Below are 13,146 nucleotides of genomic sequence, written 5' to 3' on the forward strand. Positions count from 1 at the left end.
TAGAATGGTCATAATTATATGATACTATACACATTATCTCTTCTTTGAGCCCCTCCCACCCGCCTTTCCCTTCTGCGATGCCGATCCCTTTGATGCAGAGTTCGTCGAACCTCCAGCCATCATCACGCGGACCTTGCCCACTGGTATAGTATTGGTGACCTCCTCGACCTTCCAGCCCTTCAGAAGCTCAACTTCGCGCGGCCACATCCTCTCGGGATCTTCGCTCTTTTCGTCGAGTACACCTTTGGCTTGTGAAGCAATTAACCATCTTCCGATGATCTCTTTAATCGCTTTCCCTTTCTTCTGAGTACCGGGTTGAAGTTTGACTTTGTATTTTGTCTTCGCCATAGCAGACCAGGGAGCACAAAAGGGAATAGCCTCGAGAATCTCGTCACCGCGAAGGGGAGTACCGACAAGCGCGTCGATTGCAGCCATTTGTTCTTCTTCAGCCTCGTCAACTTCGTCGGTCCCCCGCTCCATCTTCTCTCTCCTTAGCTTCTCGTGTGCAGCCGTCTCTTCTCGTGTCCGTCGATGTTGGGCCTTCCTCCGTTCTTTCTGGAAAGCGAGTTCGGCCTCACGTTGAGCTTTCGCTTCCGCTTCAACTCGAGCCTTTTCTGCACCCGCAGATGCGCCAATGAGCTGTTGAGCCGCGAGTCGGTCCTCTTCATCCTGATCCTTGTATTTGTTCGCGATCTTCTTCGCCTTCCCCCTTTTCCCGCGCTTTTTGGTGGCAGGACCTCCTTTCCTATTGTCAGCAACAGTGTTTGGTGTTCGAGTGCCTGTCGTTTGGTTGAAGTCGGTATCATCATCGCTCTCTGAATTGGAGTCGATATCGTTAGGAGTCGCTGTGTGGGGTATCTTGGGAGTATCGTCTATTTCAAGAGCTTCTATCCCATCTGTTAGGTCGTCATTACTGACTTCAGCAATTTTTGGCTCAGTTGCAGTTGATTGCCTTTGAAGAGGATTTGACGGAGTATTCTGTTCTTCTTCTTCGGCATCAGAGGCGTTACTTGTACCATCGTCACTGTCCTGTCCATCATCTATTTCAGGAACAGCGCTTTCCGACGCTACTTCACTTTCGGCAATTTCAGGGGTGTCTTGGTTCGGTTCTTCAACTGAATGACGGTTTTGATCTCTGTCATCTGACACGCGATGCTTCAAGTGCTTTGACTTCGAGCTTTCACTGATTCGAAAGATAACTCCAAAACCTAAGAGCAGTTGCGACGGTGGCAAGAAGTTTTTCTTGCCGTTGACAGAGAAACTCCCGGGCGGAAGGAAGTCCCCACTAGGGGCAGCTTTTGATATCTGTGTAGCACTAGCCCACCAAGCTGACATTCCTGCCTTTGAGTCCCACGCAACTGAACACGATACGACCAAACTACCAGCCTGAGAAAGAGTAGAAGGTGGGATTGGGGCGTCAGGTGTTCTTGGATCGTTCCGAACCACTACCGTCGCTGCCCCTTGAATATCGGCATGAAGAAACGCATCGCCCTTCTTCATGTATTTCTTATAGAGCATCTCGTTCTGCTGCGCATCTTTACCGCCAAGTACAAGATAGCCATCTGAGGATATAAACCAGATGAATTTCTCAAACCACATAAGTCTTCGCACAGGACGCAGCACAGCCTTCTCTTGTTGAAGCCCCTTCTTCAGGTCATGAGCAATCTTCGCCTCCTGACTTTTAAGAGCTTTCGTTGAAGATTCCAGAGTCTTCTGTTCTTTTGTAGCAGCCTGGCGTTTCTCGTCAAAATACTCTCGAGCGTTCTTCCAAGGGGTCAGTCCCAAGTCAATATCGACAGTTAGTCGTTTTTCAACGCCTTTCTCTTTGGGCTCTTTCTGCTTTGTGACTTCATCCTCGCTGTCGGAAGGCGCGTCATCAGTTTCATATGCAGAGTCTTCGTCTTCGTCAAAAACTTCCTCGTCAAGCAGAAGGGTGATTGTGTTCTCCTCAAGCTTTAACGGAAGCTTAATCATGGACGCAACCGGATTACTTCGCTTCTTCTCTACTTCAATGAGCTTGCCGATCTCCACCCAGTCCATTCCCTGGGCCACCAGCCCGTTCACTGCATCCATAGCCTCTTGTACTCGTTCAACATTAGCTTGTATTGCACTCGCCTTTCGCTCGTTCAATGACTGGACCGCTTGTAACCCATCCAACCGCCTTTCTTGGTCTTGGCGAGCAGCTTGGATTTTACGCTGGGCATTCAACTCGCGTTCTTCGAGCTTCGACTCAAGTCTTTGACCTTCGATAGACGAAAAGAACTCATCCACCGTTTTGTTGAAGCCTTCATATTGTAAAAAGACGGTGGCCGGATCGCTTTCGAACTGGGCCGGGCGAAAAGGATGGAAATCATCGTACAGTACATTTTTACTGCTATGTTCAGGGTCAGAGTTCTCTTCATATCCTTCTTTCTTCTTCGCAATAATGAAACCCGTGGCTACCTCGCAGCTTGTTACTTCTTCCATGACTTTCTGAGCTTCCTGCAGCGCTTTCATTAGGTCATCTACAAGAGAATCTTTCTGCAAAACACCCGCTGGCTTCAAAGTTGAATCGAAAGAAGTAACTCGCATTGCATGATCCACAACCATGGGGGGAAATTCCGTAATCGAGACAGCTAATGCTTTTCTCAGCGCATCGGCGCCCTTCTTCTTCGCTTTCTTCCCTGCGACCAGACCCTCGTCACCCTTATCAACCGCCCTCTGAAGTGCATTTTGTAAACGTTCCTTGGTTAGGCCCGGGACACCGTGGTAGTTCTGCCTGTTTTCCAAAGAGTACTGCAAGCCAACGCGAAGCTCTTCTTGTCCTTCTCCGGCCGGAACAGGGCGCAACAGTGCGAGAATGTTCAGCTCTTTGTCTGTGAGGATAATATTTCCAGCTGCATAAAATTCGAGGTAAAGCTTGTAGAGGCCATCACTGAATTGAAACTCGATGATGCGGTCGGTACCTATTTGGCAGACAGAGGTGACTCGGCGTGTCTTTAATACTTTTCGAAGCTTCTTGACGAAGTCGGATTGATCGGACGCTGTCGCCCTAGCATAATCCGTCAGATGGCATCGAAACCCGGAATCTATTATAATTTGTTGCTTGTGCTCTGGCTTCGCAAATTTTATAAGGAAGATTTTGGAGGATAGGTCGTAAATGTTGGAAACGCGAAGGGTTAAGAGGGCATTCGAGAGCTCGTGCGCGATGACCTAGAAATAGTCAGTGTCGACCAATTGTTCAGCAGGGGAGCCGGCATACCTTGACGTCTAAAGACGAAAACCTCTGCTTCATGGTGACAGTGTAGCTGTGAAAGGTAGATTTACAAAGAAGCAGCGTCAAGAAGTGGAATGTGGCGGGGTAGCTAGGAACTGAACACGATAAATCTATCTCGGACCCACACGTAAACTATGACGCGTGAATCTCTTTTGAATCTCTTCCTTCAGAGCAGTAGAATGAGATTATTTACGATTATCACAGGTGATTTGTGCTCGGCCCATCGGCTAAAATTCATTATAAAACATATGATAAAGTCTGTGGAAGCACCACAATTGGATTTGCTGATCGCCGCCCTGCTGGGCTTGGATGAACCACATATTGACAGTTGGCCAATATCTTGAGACATTGAAGACCCAGAATTTGTTTCTGACATGAGTAAATACTAAACAAGACATTTGATCCGGAAATCTTGAAATCCATCATATTCCAAGTTACCCCCCTAATTTTCTTTTAGAAATAGTTAAACAAGCAGAAGGCACCTGGCCGACGTTTCCACATGAATGGGGCCGTCATCAGCTCCTAGACTTTACCACCCTCGGTCTGTGCTTCAACTTCTTTCAACACAAACTTCCATCACCGCGACAGCTGAGCCGCTCGTAGTCCGGAATCCATGGCCACATTTCACCCATTCATGAGACTCCCCTCGGAGTTACGCATCAAAATTTGGCGCTACAATTTCCCTGGACCTCGTGTTGTCGCCGTCCGATATGCTCGCGGTCAGAATAGATATGTCAGTGATAGAGCACCGCCAGTGCTTCTTCACGTCTCCTCAGAATCACGAAGTGTTTTCCTCTCTACCTACGAGGCTCTCATACTTTCACCAAGTCACGACTCGTCTGTGTTTATAGATTTCGAACGCGACACTTTGTTCTTCGATCACCTGAATTGCAGCCCTCGAGGAGACCTGGCCTTAGACTTGGCATCCAGTCCACAGCGGGACAAGATAATTCAATGTGCGATTGACGCACAGCTGTGGGAAGTTCTCCGAGTCTTTCGCCATGATAGCATGAGCGAAATAAGGTTTTTACGAAACTTGAAAACAGTTGCACTTGTACTTCGACACGACCACGATAGGCTACGGCAGAGTCGGACAAGCAACCACGGCGCAGTTTATGTTCAGGTAGATTCCGATACTGTAGCTTCCGAGATCAGGCACGTCAATTGGTATGTGGAAAGTCTCAAAACGGAATTGAATCATGAAGTCGAGCCGAAATGGTTGAACGGAAAGCCCAGCGTCCAGACGTGGATATGGTGATTGCTAAGAGAAGTCCGGACGCATTTCACAACAACCAAACTCCGGAAATGATTACAGGCCTGTCTCAAATGCAATTCTCTTTACTCGTCAGCATCTGTTGATTATGTGCACGCCCCATGATCCTCAGTGCGCTGTGCGACCTGCATAAGACGAGAAAATCCCTACTGGTTTAGAGTACGAGGTTGATATCAGAATTGGAGAAAATTGTCACATCTTGCGATCCGTAGGTGCCACTTACCGATCAAAGAATTTTAGACTTACCTAAGAATTCAAGACAACCTGGACGAATACTGCTCTATAAAAGCAAGCATCCCCACCACGGGAGTATATGTCAGCTGTTGCCAACAGCACCAGTTACAGCCATGAAGCTTTTCCTCAACATCATCTCAGCTATTGCTGTCGCAGCGCTCGTTCCGTTGGACCTACAGAACCGCAACTTCGAAGTAAAAACGACGACAATACCTTCTGAACTGTCAAACAACCAAACTTTTGCAAACTTCATCTCAACCAAGTATGGTCTTGACGGGCCCCAGCTGTCCGGAGTCAATAGCTCATCCTTTGACTGGTGGTATTTCGATGCTGTGTCCCCAGACGCTCAAACTGCTATAAGTGTAATCTTCTTCACTTCAGTCAATAGCGGCTTTCCACTACTTTCGTCTCCGTCAAATGTGACGAGTATCGTCATATCCTTCCGCTTCGCCAACGGTACAATAGGCTTCATTCCTCTCTTCGCTTCAGAAGCAATTATCAAAACAGTTGGCCAAGGATCTTCAGGAACATTTACAGGAACTGGAGTAAGCTGGAAGGGTAGCCCGGATCTCTCAGAATACTGCGTCGAACTCGACTCTCCAGCAATCAAAGGAACCTTCACACTTCAAAGCACGTCACCAGCACATTATCCATGCAGCGCCGTAAAGCCAGGCCAGTCTCTATTGGTCGCGCCACATATTGGATGGTCGAATGCGCTACCCGATGCTGATGCAGCTGTTGACTTTGCGATATTGGGAAGCAAAATGAAGTTCAAGGGATCCGCATATCATGACAAGGTAAGATTCCATCAGCCCCCCGTCTAATTGACCAGCGTTTGTACGTATCCTCATGCTAACCAGACCACAAAAGAACTGGGGTGATCAACCATGGAACGCAAATATGGCTTCAGAGTATTGGGGTCATGTACGCATCGGCCCATACAAGATAGTTTGTACGTAACACCACACCTGCATCCTGCATTAAAAGTGCTGGCTAACAAGAATTAGGGCTCAACGTAATCGACCGCACTGGCACTGAGCACATCTCCGCCTATGCCTCCCGCAATAACCGCATCCTGACAGCCTCTTGTTCCCCGGATAGCCTACTAGTCAGACCAATAAACAGCACCTACCCGCCTTCGATCGCTACAGCCGATCCAACGGCCTTCAGTATTGTACTAAATCTAGGCCATGAAGGCACTTTACGGGCCAACGTCACGGCTGTGGCGGATTTGGTCAATGCTGCCCCGGTCTACAGGAGATGGAGCGGGACGGCTGTTGGTGCTGTGAATGGAGGAAAGCCGCTGACCGGGTATGGCGTCTGGGAGCAATTCAAGTTTGTATAGGATGTAGATAGCCTACTGATATTGGATTGTTGCCTGGTATTCAACTTATGATATTCGTACGAGCGGCTGCAGTTTTAATTTCGATCCATCCTTGGGAATAAATTCTGAGAAGGAAGACATTTGATGGAAGACATTTGATGGAAGACATTTGATTGCTGTATTTACTACCAATAATACATATCTTCTATGAATCTTATTTCCAAACTCTCACTCCGTACATCATGCTCGTCTAGCAAAGGAAGTAGCCAGAAAGAATGAAAGTTGGTATCAGGAACTGACAAATGCATTGTGGAATCCAACCACATCTAAGTCAACGAAATCCAAATCCCAACGCCGGCGCCATGGTATATCAAGAAAAATCTAAAACATGCAACCTTTCACAGATACCCGTCTCCGCGATTACCTGTCTCGTCCGTCTTTACACTTCACATGATGTAATGTGTATTTATGGTCCGAGTGACCTCCCTCAATGACAACAGCGGTAAGTTTTCCGCCCTTCAGACATCCCGTGTCAATTCCCATACTATACTTCTTCATTTGCAGTCCTCGCTTTGAGTCGTGTCCGTAGATGACCGTCTGACGATGCTTCTTTGGCACAGATTTCTGGTATTTATTCCATTCCTGTTGTTTGTTAGAAGATATTTCGGAGGTATCTTTTTGGAATGACATACCTTAGTCCATACCGTACCCTCTCTCTTGTCGCTTGGAACACCGTGTTTGATGGTCCGCATGTTCATTACTTGAACTGGATCCTGCTTGTGCAGACTGACTCCCGGAGTCAGACCAGCATGAACAACCACAACCTCTCCCATATCACCCAAATCCCCCACCCGTAAAATAACAGGACACTTCTTCAGCCACTTGATTCGCTTCTCGCCAAGCTGTTTGACTAACCTCCTGTCCTTGTAGTCCCCATGGTTGAAGCTTTCCTCCTCCAACGTATCTTGTTGCTTGTCCATAGGCTCAGTCGGGCCTGGAAGTCCAGTGTCTCGATGTTCCGCTTCCATATCTGCATGTGCGAGAATAATCCGGTCTTCATGATTTCCTCGGATTCCTGTTGCGCCAAGCTTCATAGCCAAGTCCACCACCCCCTTTGAATCCGGGCCTTTCGAAATCATATCACCAGCCAGTATCAGATGGTCGCGCTTCTCGTTGAATTTGACCTTGTCCAGCAGCGCTACTAATGATTCCTTCATGCCATGTACATCACCCACCACTATCAAACGTCCGCCATGGCGATGCTTGCCGGTCTCTGGAATGTATTTGGGAGATAGGTCCATCAATCGTGTCATTCCCGCCAGGCTGGGCTGCGCGTTCAACCCATACGCATCTTTACCTTCCTCTTCGGATCCCTTTTGAACGCTGACTCCTTCGTTGTTCGTCGATAGGCCCCAGTTGCTGATTGGAATGATTCGTGTTTGGAAGAAGTACGAGTAGGCTCCCCAACAAACGGCCACTGCGAATGCGAAATATCCCAGCATCCTTCTCCTCGAAACTGACGCCCGTGGTTTTGGCATCGTGCCCGCGTTCGGCTCAGGAAGGAGGCCCATTCGATGTTTGTTATGCAGGTGTAGGGTTACAATAGACGTCACGTCTAATGCCGGGTTGTGGGTACTTGGTCGTATAAGTATTCGGGATGTGGTGGAGATGTGTGAATCGAATGCTGAGTGCTTCTTGCTCAACGAATACCACCTGGAAGACGTCCAGCCATCCGTATCAAGTATTCCGCAAGCTACCGCAAGGTTATGTGATTGATGGTTATGTTGACAGTCATGGTTAAGCGGCCAAGTCGTTGCCAGAAGATTTTCTATCACCAGTGCAGGTGCTGATGACGTGGGCCCCTGTCGCATGCAGCCCTTTCTGCAGGCACAGCATTTGTTTTACAGCGGGGCACTCGAATACTCAACTCACTTCAGTCCACTAATGAGGTTGTGTTGCTTCAGCCTTATGGTGTATCTGGAAAGTTGTATTTCGGAATCAAAACAGCTCCAACTCTCTACACTAGCGGGTACCTAGGTACTGTTCAACTGACAGCACGGCTTGTGCCTAATTGACAGCAGACGATACTGAACTACCTAGGTAGTGTACCAAGTTGTGCCCGAAAGTAGTCCTACCGGAAGATCAGTCAACTTGTAACGCATGTGGGACAGAGCGGCCTCTAAATGCGTACAGATGTAGGTATTTCAAGTATAGATCAATATTTTGTGCCCCAGAATGATCGGAATAGCTATGGCCGCTATAATGCAGCCGCTAGCAGTGGGGCTTTCTAACTACCCGAATTTCACTTCAAAGTGCCTGGAATTCAATCCTCTCAACTACGTCACAAATTCGGCCATTATTACCCTCGAGCCAGTTGCTAAAGGGTCTACGATATTCTATCCAAATGACGACGTAACATGCAATCGACCAAATCAAACGGTATCCGTTGATATTTGTCGCATTGCTCTCAATATCAGCACGTCAAGTAGGTCTCATGTTTTAGCTGAGTTGTGGCTTCCAGAAGCTTGGGATGGCCGGTTCCTTGCTACGGGGAATGGAGGTCTTGATGGATGTACCAAGTACGAAGGTAAGGATATGTTCTAACAGGAAGTTCGAACACAACTGCTGATTCTCGATCAACAGATATCAATTACGGAGCCAAGTATGGATTTGCTTCTATAGGATCTAACAACGGGCATTCTGGTACATCAGGTGTCTCGTTCCTACACAATAATGATGTCCTTGAAGACTACGCATACCGCTCGTGCGTGTTTCTCGTGTATTGATTAATGAACAGTAGCAATTGACACTTGCACAGTCTTCACGCTATCACGAAGATGGGAAAGTCGCTGACATCAGCCTTTTACAGCAAAACTATTCTCAAGTCCTACTACCTTGGCTGTTCCGGTGGCGGTCGTCAGGGTCTGAAAGCCGCAGAAAAATACCCCAGGGATTTTGATGGCATTGTGATCGGAGCTCCAGCTCTGAACTTCAATTACTTGAGTTCCTGGCGTATGTCGTTTCTCAACAAAACTGGCTCTATAGGATCGCTTGACTTCATTCGACCACAGGTCTGGAAAGGGTTGATACACGATGAAGTGCTTCGGCAATGTGATGGTATTGACGGTATTGAGGATGGAATACTCGAAGACCCACGAAAATGCCATTTTGATCCTGAACCACTTCTCTGTAACGGCACCGGAACCAATTGTCTAAGTCCAGGGCAAGTGCAAATAGTCAAATCCATCTTCGAACCTCTTATCGATATGACAGGTATAACAGTTTATCAAGCCATGCAACCCGGAAGCGAAATCCTAGCAGCAGACCGTCTATACGCAGGTCTCCCATTCCCATATTCTCTAGAATGGTTCCGTTACGTTGTCCATCAAGACCCAGCTTGGGATCCTCAGAACTTCAGCGACGTAGACATAATCCTTGCCCAAGATCTCAATCCGTTCAACATAATGACCTACCCTCGCGACCTTGACTCGTTCCGCCAGAAAAGTGGCAAAATGCTGATTTACCACGGTCTCCAAGATAACCAAATTACGAGCTACACAACTGATGCCTTTCTGCGACACCTAACTACTAACGCTCCAATCTCAGTTCTCGATAATTATATTCGATATTTTAGAATCTCCGGGATGGCACATTGTAACTCTGGACCCGGCGCTTGGATGATAGGTCAATCTTCTCTCGGTGATGTTGGATGGGGCAGGGAAGAGAATGTGCTTGCGGCTATGGTGGATTGGGTGGAGAGAGATGAAGCTCCAGAGACAATTCAAGGCGTTAAGTTCATTGATGATGTGAAAGGTAATATGGTTCTAAGGCGCAGACGACACTGTAGATGGCCATATGAAAACAGTTATATCGGGATTGAAGGTGGGAATGGGAGATCATGGGACGATTGGAAGTGTGTACTACAATCAGTCTAGTCACTCGGTTGATCACATTTGTTTTCTCGTTGTCAAGTCGTCTCAGTATCCGAAATAAGAGTTAAAACGGATCACAATTTTCACTCATCGCACACCAACGGATTTATCTACTTGTATGTTAATTTAATTTTAAAATTTTATCCAAGATCTAGCTTAATGCTTCTGCTTGCCATCTATGAGGCTCCTAGGCGTAAGCGCTTCTAATGTCCAGAATATCAAGAGGTGTCCCAGATAGGAGATTTGAATCTCTCTTCGATTACGATTTAGCTCCATCCTGAGGTGAAAGACCAATTACGCCAACGAAGACTAAATTGATCTGTAACCAGTGTAATCAGGAGTGTCAAATCATCGCTACTGTTAAAACAGATAATTCTAAGCCCCCTTTCTCGTCGAGCCCTCAGCAACTTAGCAACTCAGCAAATCATAAACCACTTAAATCTTATAGATGTGACTACAACCGAACCAGAACGCTCCTGCTGCATAGACCAAAAGAGTAGCAAAGTCGTAAACCTTGGCTCGCATATTCTCCGCCCTAAAAGTCATCTAACGGAAGTTTCCATGGCAACTCGTCATCCGTTGTAAGTGTACAGGTTAGGTATCCCAACTTAGCATCCGGATTGGTGAAACCCTGAGACTTGTCGTCCATGATAGGATCCAAGCAGCCTTTGATCTCCGATTTCATGATTTCCATTGCTTGATTAAATGGTTCCAGAGCTCTTGTCGACATAGCAAACCGGGCGCGGAAATTTTCTAGCTGATCCTCGGTGCAGTAAGCATTACCTCCGTGTCTGATTGTCTGGTAGAACCGAATGCCTCCATCGGCAGCTGGGGAATGCCAGCCATTAGCATAACAACCAGCAATATATTGCATGACGAGGGAACGACATTGATACAAGTAAATGTCAGAGGTGTAGACGCCACGATCTGGGACGTACCCCTCATCTGGAGGGTGGTACATGCGCATAGGCCAAAAGCTTGTCAACTCCAATTCGACCCTCTTCTTGAGTGCCAAGAGTTCATGGACCTTCCTAGTCATGATTTGGAGGATATTTTCGTACAGTTTGCCCTTGTTTTCAAAGAAGGTCCGATCAATGGGTTGTTTTGCATCGATCTTTCCCACAGCATGGCACATCGCCTCCTTGAACATGATTGGAGACTCGAGACGAGCTGCTATGCCAAGCCACTTTTTCGGATTTGTAGAAATATAGTACCATAATCGTTTGCCCATTCGAAGTAAATTCATTTCGAGGAAGCCGGCAACAGCAGCCGTCGCTTCGTGCTCTTCTGCAATAAGCAAGACGCTCAGTACATTCGTGATGAATTCGTTGTCTTTGCGAGAGTCGTTTAAATCCGAGCCAATGCTATCGGTAAGATTGCGAGTCTTGCCACAAATGATACGGAAGAATATGTCGTAATTTGAATTGAATGGGGAATTGGCATTGCCTTGGTTTTCGAGATCGTCCCAGTTCAATCTACCCTTCCCTTTCTTTCCATCCTACAAGGCAGATTAGTCATAAGCATCATATCGGGTTGACGTGCTTCACTCACGAAGAGCTTAAGTGTTCTCAGACCCAGATCATCGGGCTTATGAACATTCGGAATCATTTCGATCAGCCAAATGGCCGTCTTTCCTTCCTCCACATCCTTTTTCGTGAGATGGATCGGCTTGCTGTTTTCATCGTCCAAGATGGCAGCGAATTGTTTGGACGATTTGCGGAAGTCTACCTCAGATATTTGCCACTCAACACCATGACCTGTCTTTATAGAGATCTCTCCTCCTTTGCATATGAACCCATATTTGTGAGCTTTCGGAGTAACTTCCACGAGGTTTGTCTGTCGCTGCTGCCCTTGATCATCGGACGAGGGTGTCGCAGGTGGTTGGATGGAGCTCGTACCACGCACCACAGACCGATCATAAGAGTTGACTGACTTCTTCTTGCTTGGGGCACGAGAACCTTTCTGCATATTGCCACGGCTTCGGTGATCTCGCGGGGATGCTTCCGACGAAGACCTAAAAGGCACCCATTGTCAGCTTACTAGTACAAATGTTGACGACGCAGATAAATGAGCTTGTAAATGCGATCATCGGAATGAGCGTGTGATTGATACGTACTCGACAGGTTCAGGATGAGCATGGCCACTAGCCATAGGCGCGTTCTGAGGGCTTGGAGGTGGGGCAGAAGAGAGCATTTCAGATTCGAGGGGTGAGGAAGGACCAGGTCTGTTTCGCTGCCCGCTGTTTGACGGCGGAGGAGAGCGCGACCGCATGCCTAGTTGCAGAGAAGCCCAAAGATTTTTGGAGATGAAGATATTCTAGTTGAAACAGAAACACGCGATACTAAAGAGTAAAGCTGAATTGAATGTTGTCGAGTTGGTGACTCGACAGAAAGTGAGTGAGCCTGTCAGGGAAGGTGCAAACGAGAGCAAGTCGTGCTTGAAGGGGAGATCAAGAGAGTAACTTGGAAAACTTGAAGTTGCTGTTTAAATAAGAAAGTCCTGCCAAGAAAATTCCGTTCACCTAACAAACATACCTATGTAGTTTTAGACTATTTCTGTGAATAAAACTGCGTCAATTCATTCACCAGACAAACATGATCATAAAAGGTTTCTGTGAATGGATCCAGGCAACCATCATCAACAGAGAGCATCTGAAATGAAGTTGGTCTTGTTACTTCTCAGTTTGTTACTTGCATTTACATTGATATGATAAAATAGGCACAAGCCAATAAGCATGTTTTCAGGTACAAGCATAGACTCAACTCAGTATTGCTTCCTACTTAGACCAACTCAGGCATATTTATACCATGATTTCCAGATAGAAAAGACCATGATATGAAGTTGGACGAGCTGCGAAGCTAGAGGCGGCGAATCTTTTTGGTAAACAGTGAATGCAATCCAGGCTAACCGTTTTGGCAACGTTCTCGTTCCCAGAATCAACTCAGCAGATCATGTGGCTGTAATTAATAGCTAGCACTTCACATCAACGGACCAAGGAGAAGTGCGGAAGCAACAAAAAATATCCTTGGTAGATCAAAGCACTGAATGGCGGAAACAAATAGTCAGCATTCGTCTTTTATGGACCAAGGCGCGAATAAAACACAACAACGGATTGATGGCAATGGGG

General features: G+C 47.0%; 6 protein-coding genes across 6 annotated transcripts; 3 read left to right on the top strand and 3 right to left on the bottom strand.

Annotated features, from left to right (window-relative positions):
• Window positions 1–33: 33 nt before the first annotated feature.
• Window positions 34–3,274, bottom strand: GLAREA_00590 (uncharacterized protein; the record flags this gene model as incomplete). The annotated part of the gene is made up of 2 exons (XM_008085348.1): window positions 34–3,192; window positions 3,242–3,274. 2 exons carry the CDS (start codon window positions 3,272–3,274, stop codon window positions 34–36), a joined length of 3,192 nt encoding a protein of 1,063 aa, XP_008083539.1.
• Window positions 3,275–3,869: 595 nt separating this feature from the next.
• GLAREA_00591 (uncharacterized protein) lies at window positions 3,870–4,514 on the top strand (the record flags this gene model as incomplete). The annotated part of the gene is made up of 1 exon (XM_008085349.1): window positions 3,870–4,514. One exon carries the CDS (start codon window positions 3,870–3,872, stop codon window positions 4,512–4,514), a length of 645 nt encoding a protein of 214 aa, XP_008083540.1.
• Window positions 4,515–4,876: 362 nt separating this feature from the next.
• GLAREA_00592 (uncharacterized protein) lies at window positions 4,877–6,108 on the top strand (the record flags this gene model as incomplete). Its single annotated transcript, XM_008085350.1, has 3 exons — window positions 4,877–5,560; window positions 5,634–5,715; window positions 5,771–6,108. 3 exons carry the CDS (start codon window positions 4,877–4,879, stop codon window positions 6,106–6,108), a joined length of 1,104 nt encoding a protein of 367 aa, XP_008083541.1.
• A 399-nt stretch (window positions 6,109–6,507) lies between these two features.
• GLAREA_00593 (Metallo-dependent phosphatase) lies at window positions 6,508–7,625 on the bottom strand (the record flags this gene model as incomplete). The annotated part of the gene is made up of 2 exons (XM_008085351.1): window positions 6,508–6,729; window positions 6,780–7,625. 2 exons carry the CDS (start codon window positions 7,623–7,625, stop codon window positions 6,508–6,510), a joined length of 1,068 nt encoding a protein of 355 aa, XP_008083542.1.
• A 697-nt stretch (window positions 7,626–8,322) lies between these two features.
• On the top strand, window positions 8,323–10,022 carry GLAREA_00594 (alpha/beta-Hydrolase; the record flags this gene model as incomplete). Its single annotated transcript, XM_008085352.1, has 3 exons — window positions 8,323–8,674; window positions 8,731–8,851; window positions 8,906–10,022. The coding sequence occupies 3 exons, from the start codon at window positions 8,323–8,325 to the stop codon at window positions 10,020–10,022; spliced, it is 1,590 nt and encodes a 529-aa protein (XP_008083543.1).
• Window positions 10,023–10,554: 532 nt separating this feature from the next.
• GLAREA_00595 (uncharacterized protein) lies at window positions 10,555–12,212 on the bottom strand (the record flags this gene model as incomplete). The annotated part of the gene is made up of 3 exons (XM_008085353.1): window positions 10,555–11,517; window positions 11,571–12,033; window positions 12,136–12,212. 3 exons carry the CDS (start codon window positions 12,210–12,212, stop codon window positions 10,555–10,557), a joined length of 1,503 nt encoding a protein of 500 aa, XP_008083544.1.
• Between the last annotated feature and the right edge of the window lie 934 nt (window positions 12,213–13,146).

The sequence above is a fragment of the Glarea lozoyensis genome (genome assembly GCF_000409485.1).
Source record: "Glarea lozoyensis ATCC 20868 chromosome Unknown GLAREA3, whole genome shotgun sequence".
Lineage (NCBI taxonomy): Eukaryota > Fungi > Ascomycota > Leotiomycetes > Helotiales > Helotiaceae > Glarea > Glarea lozoyensis.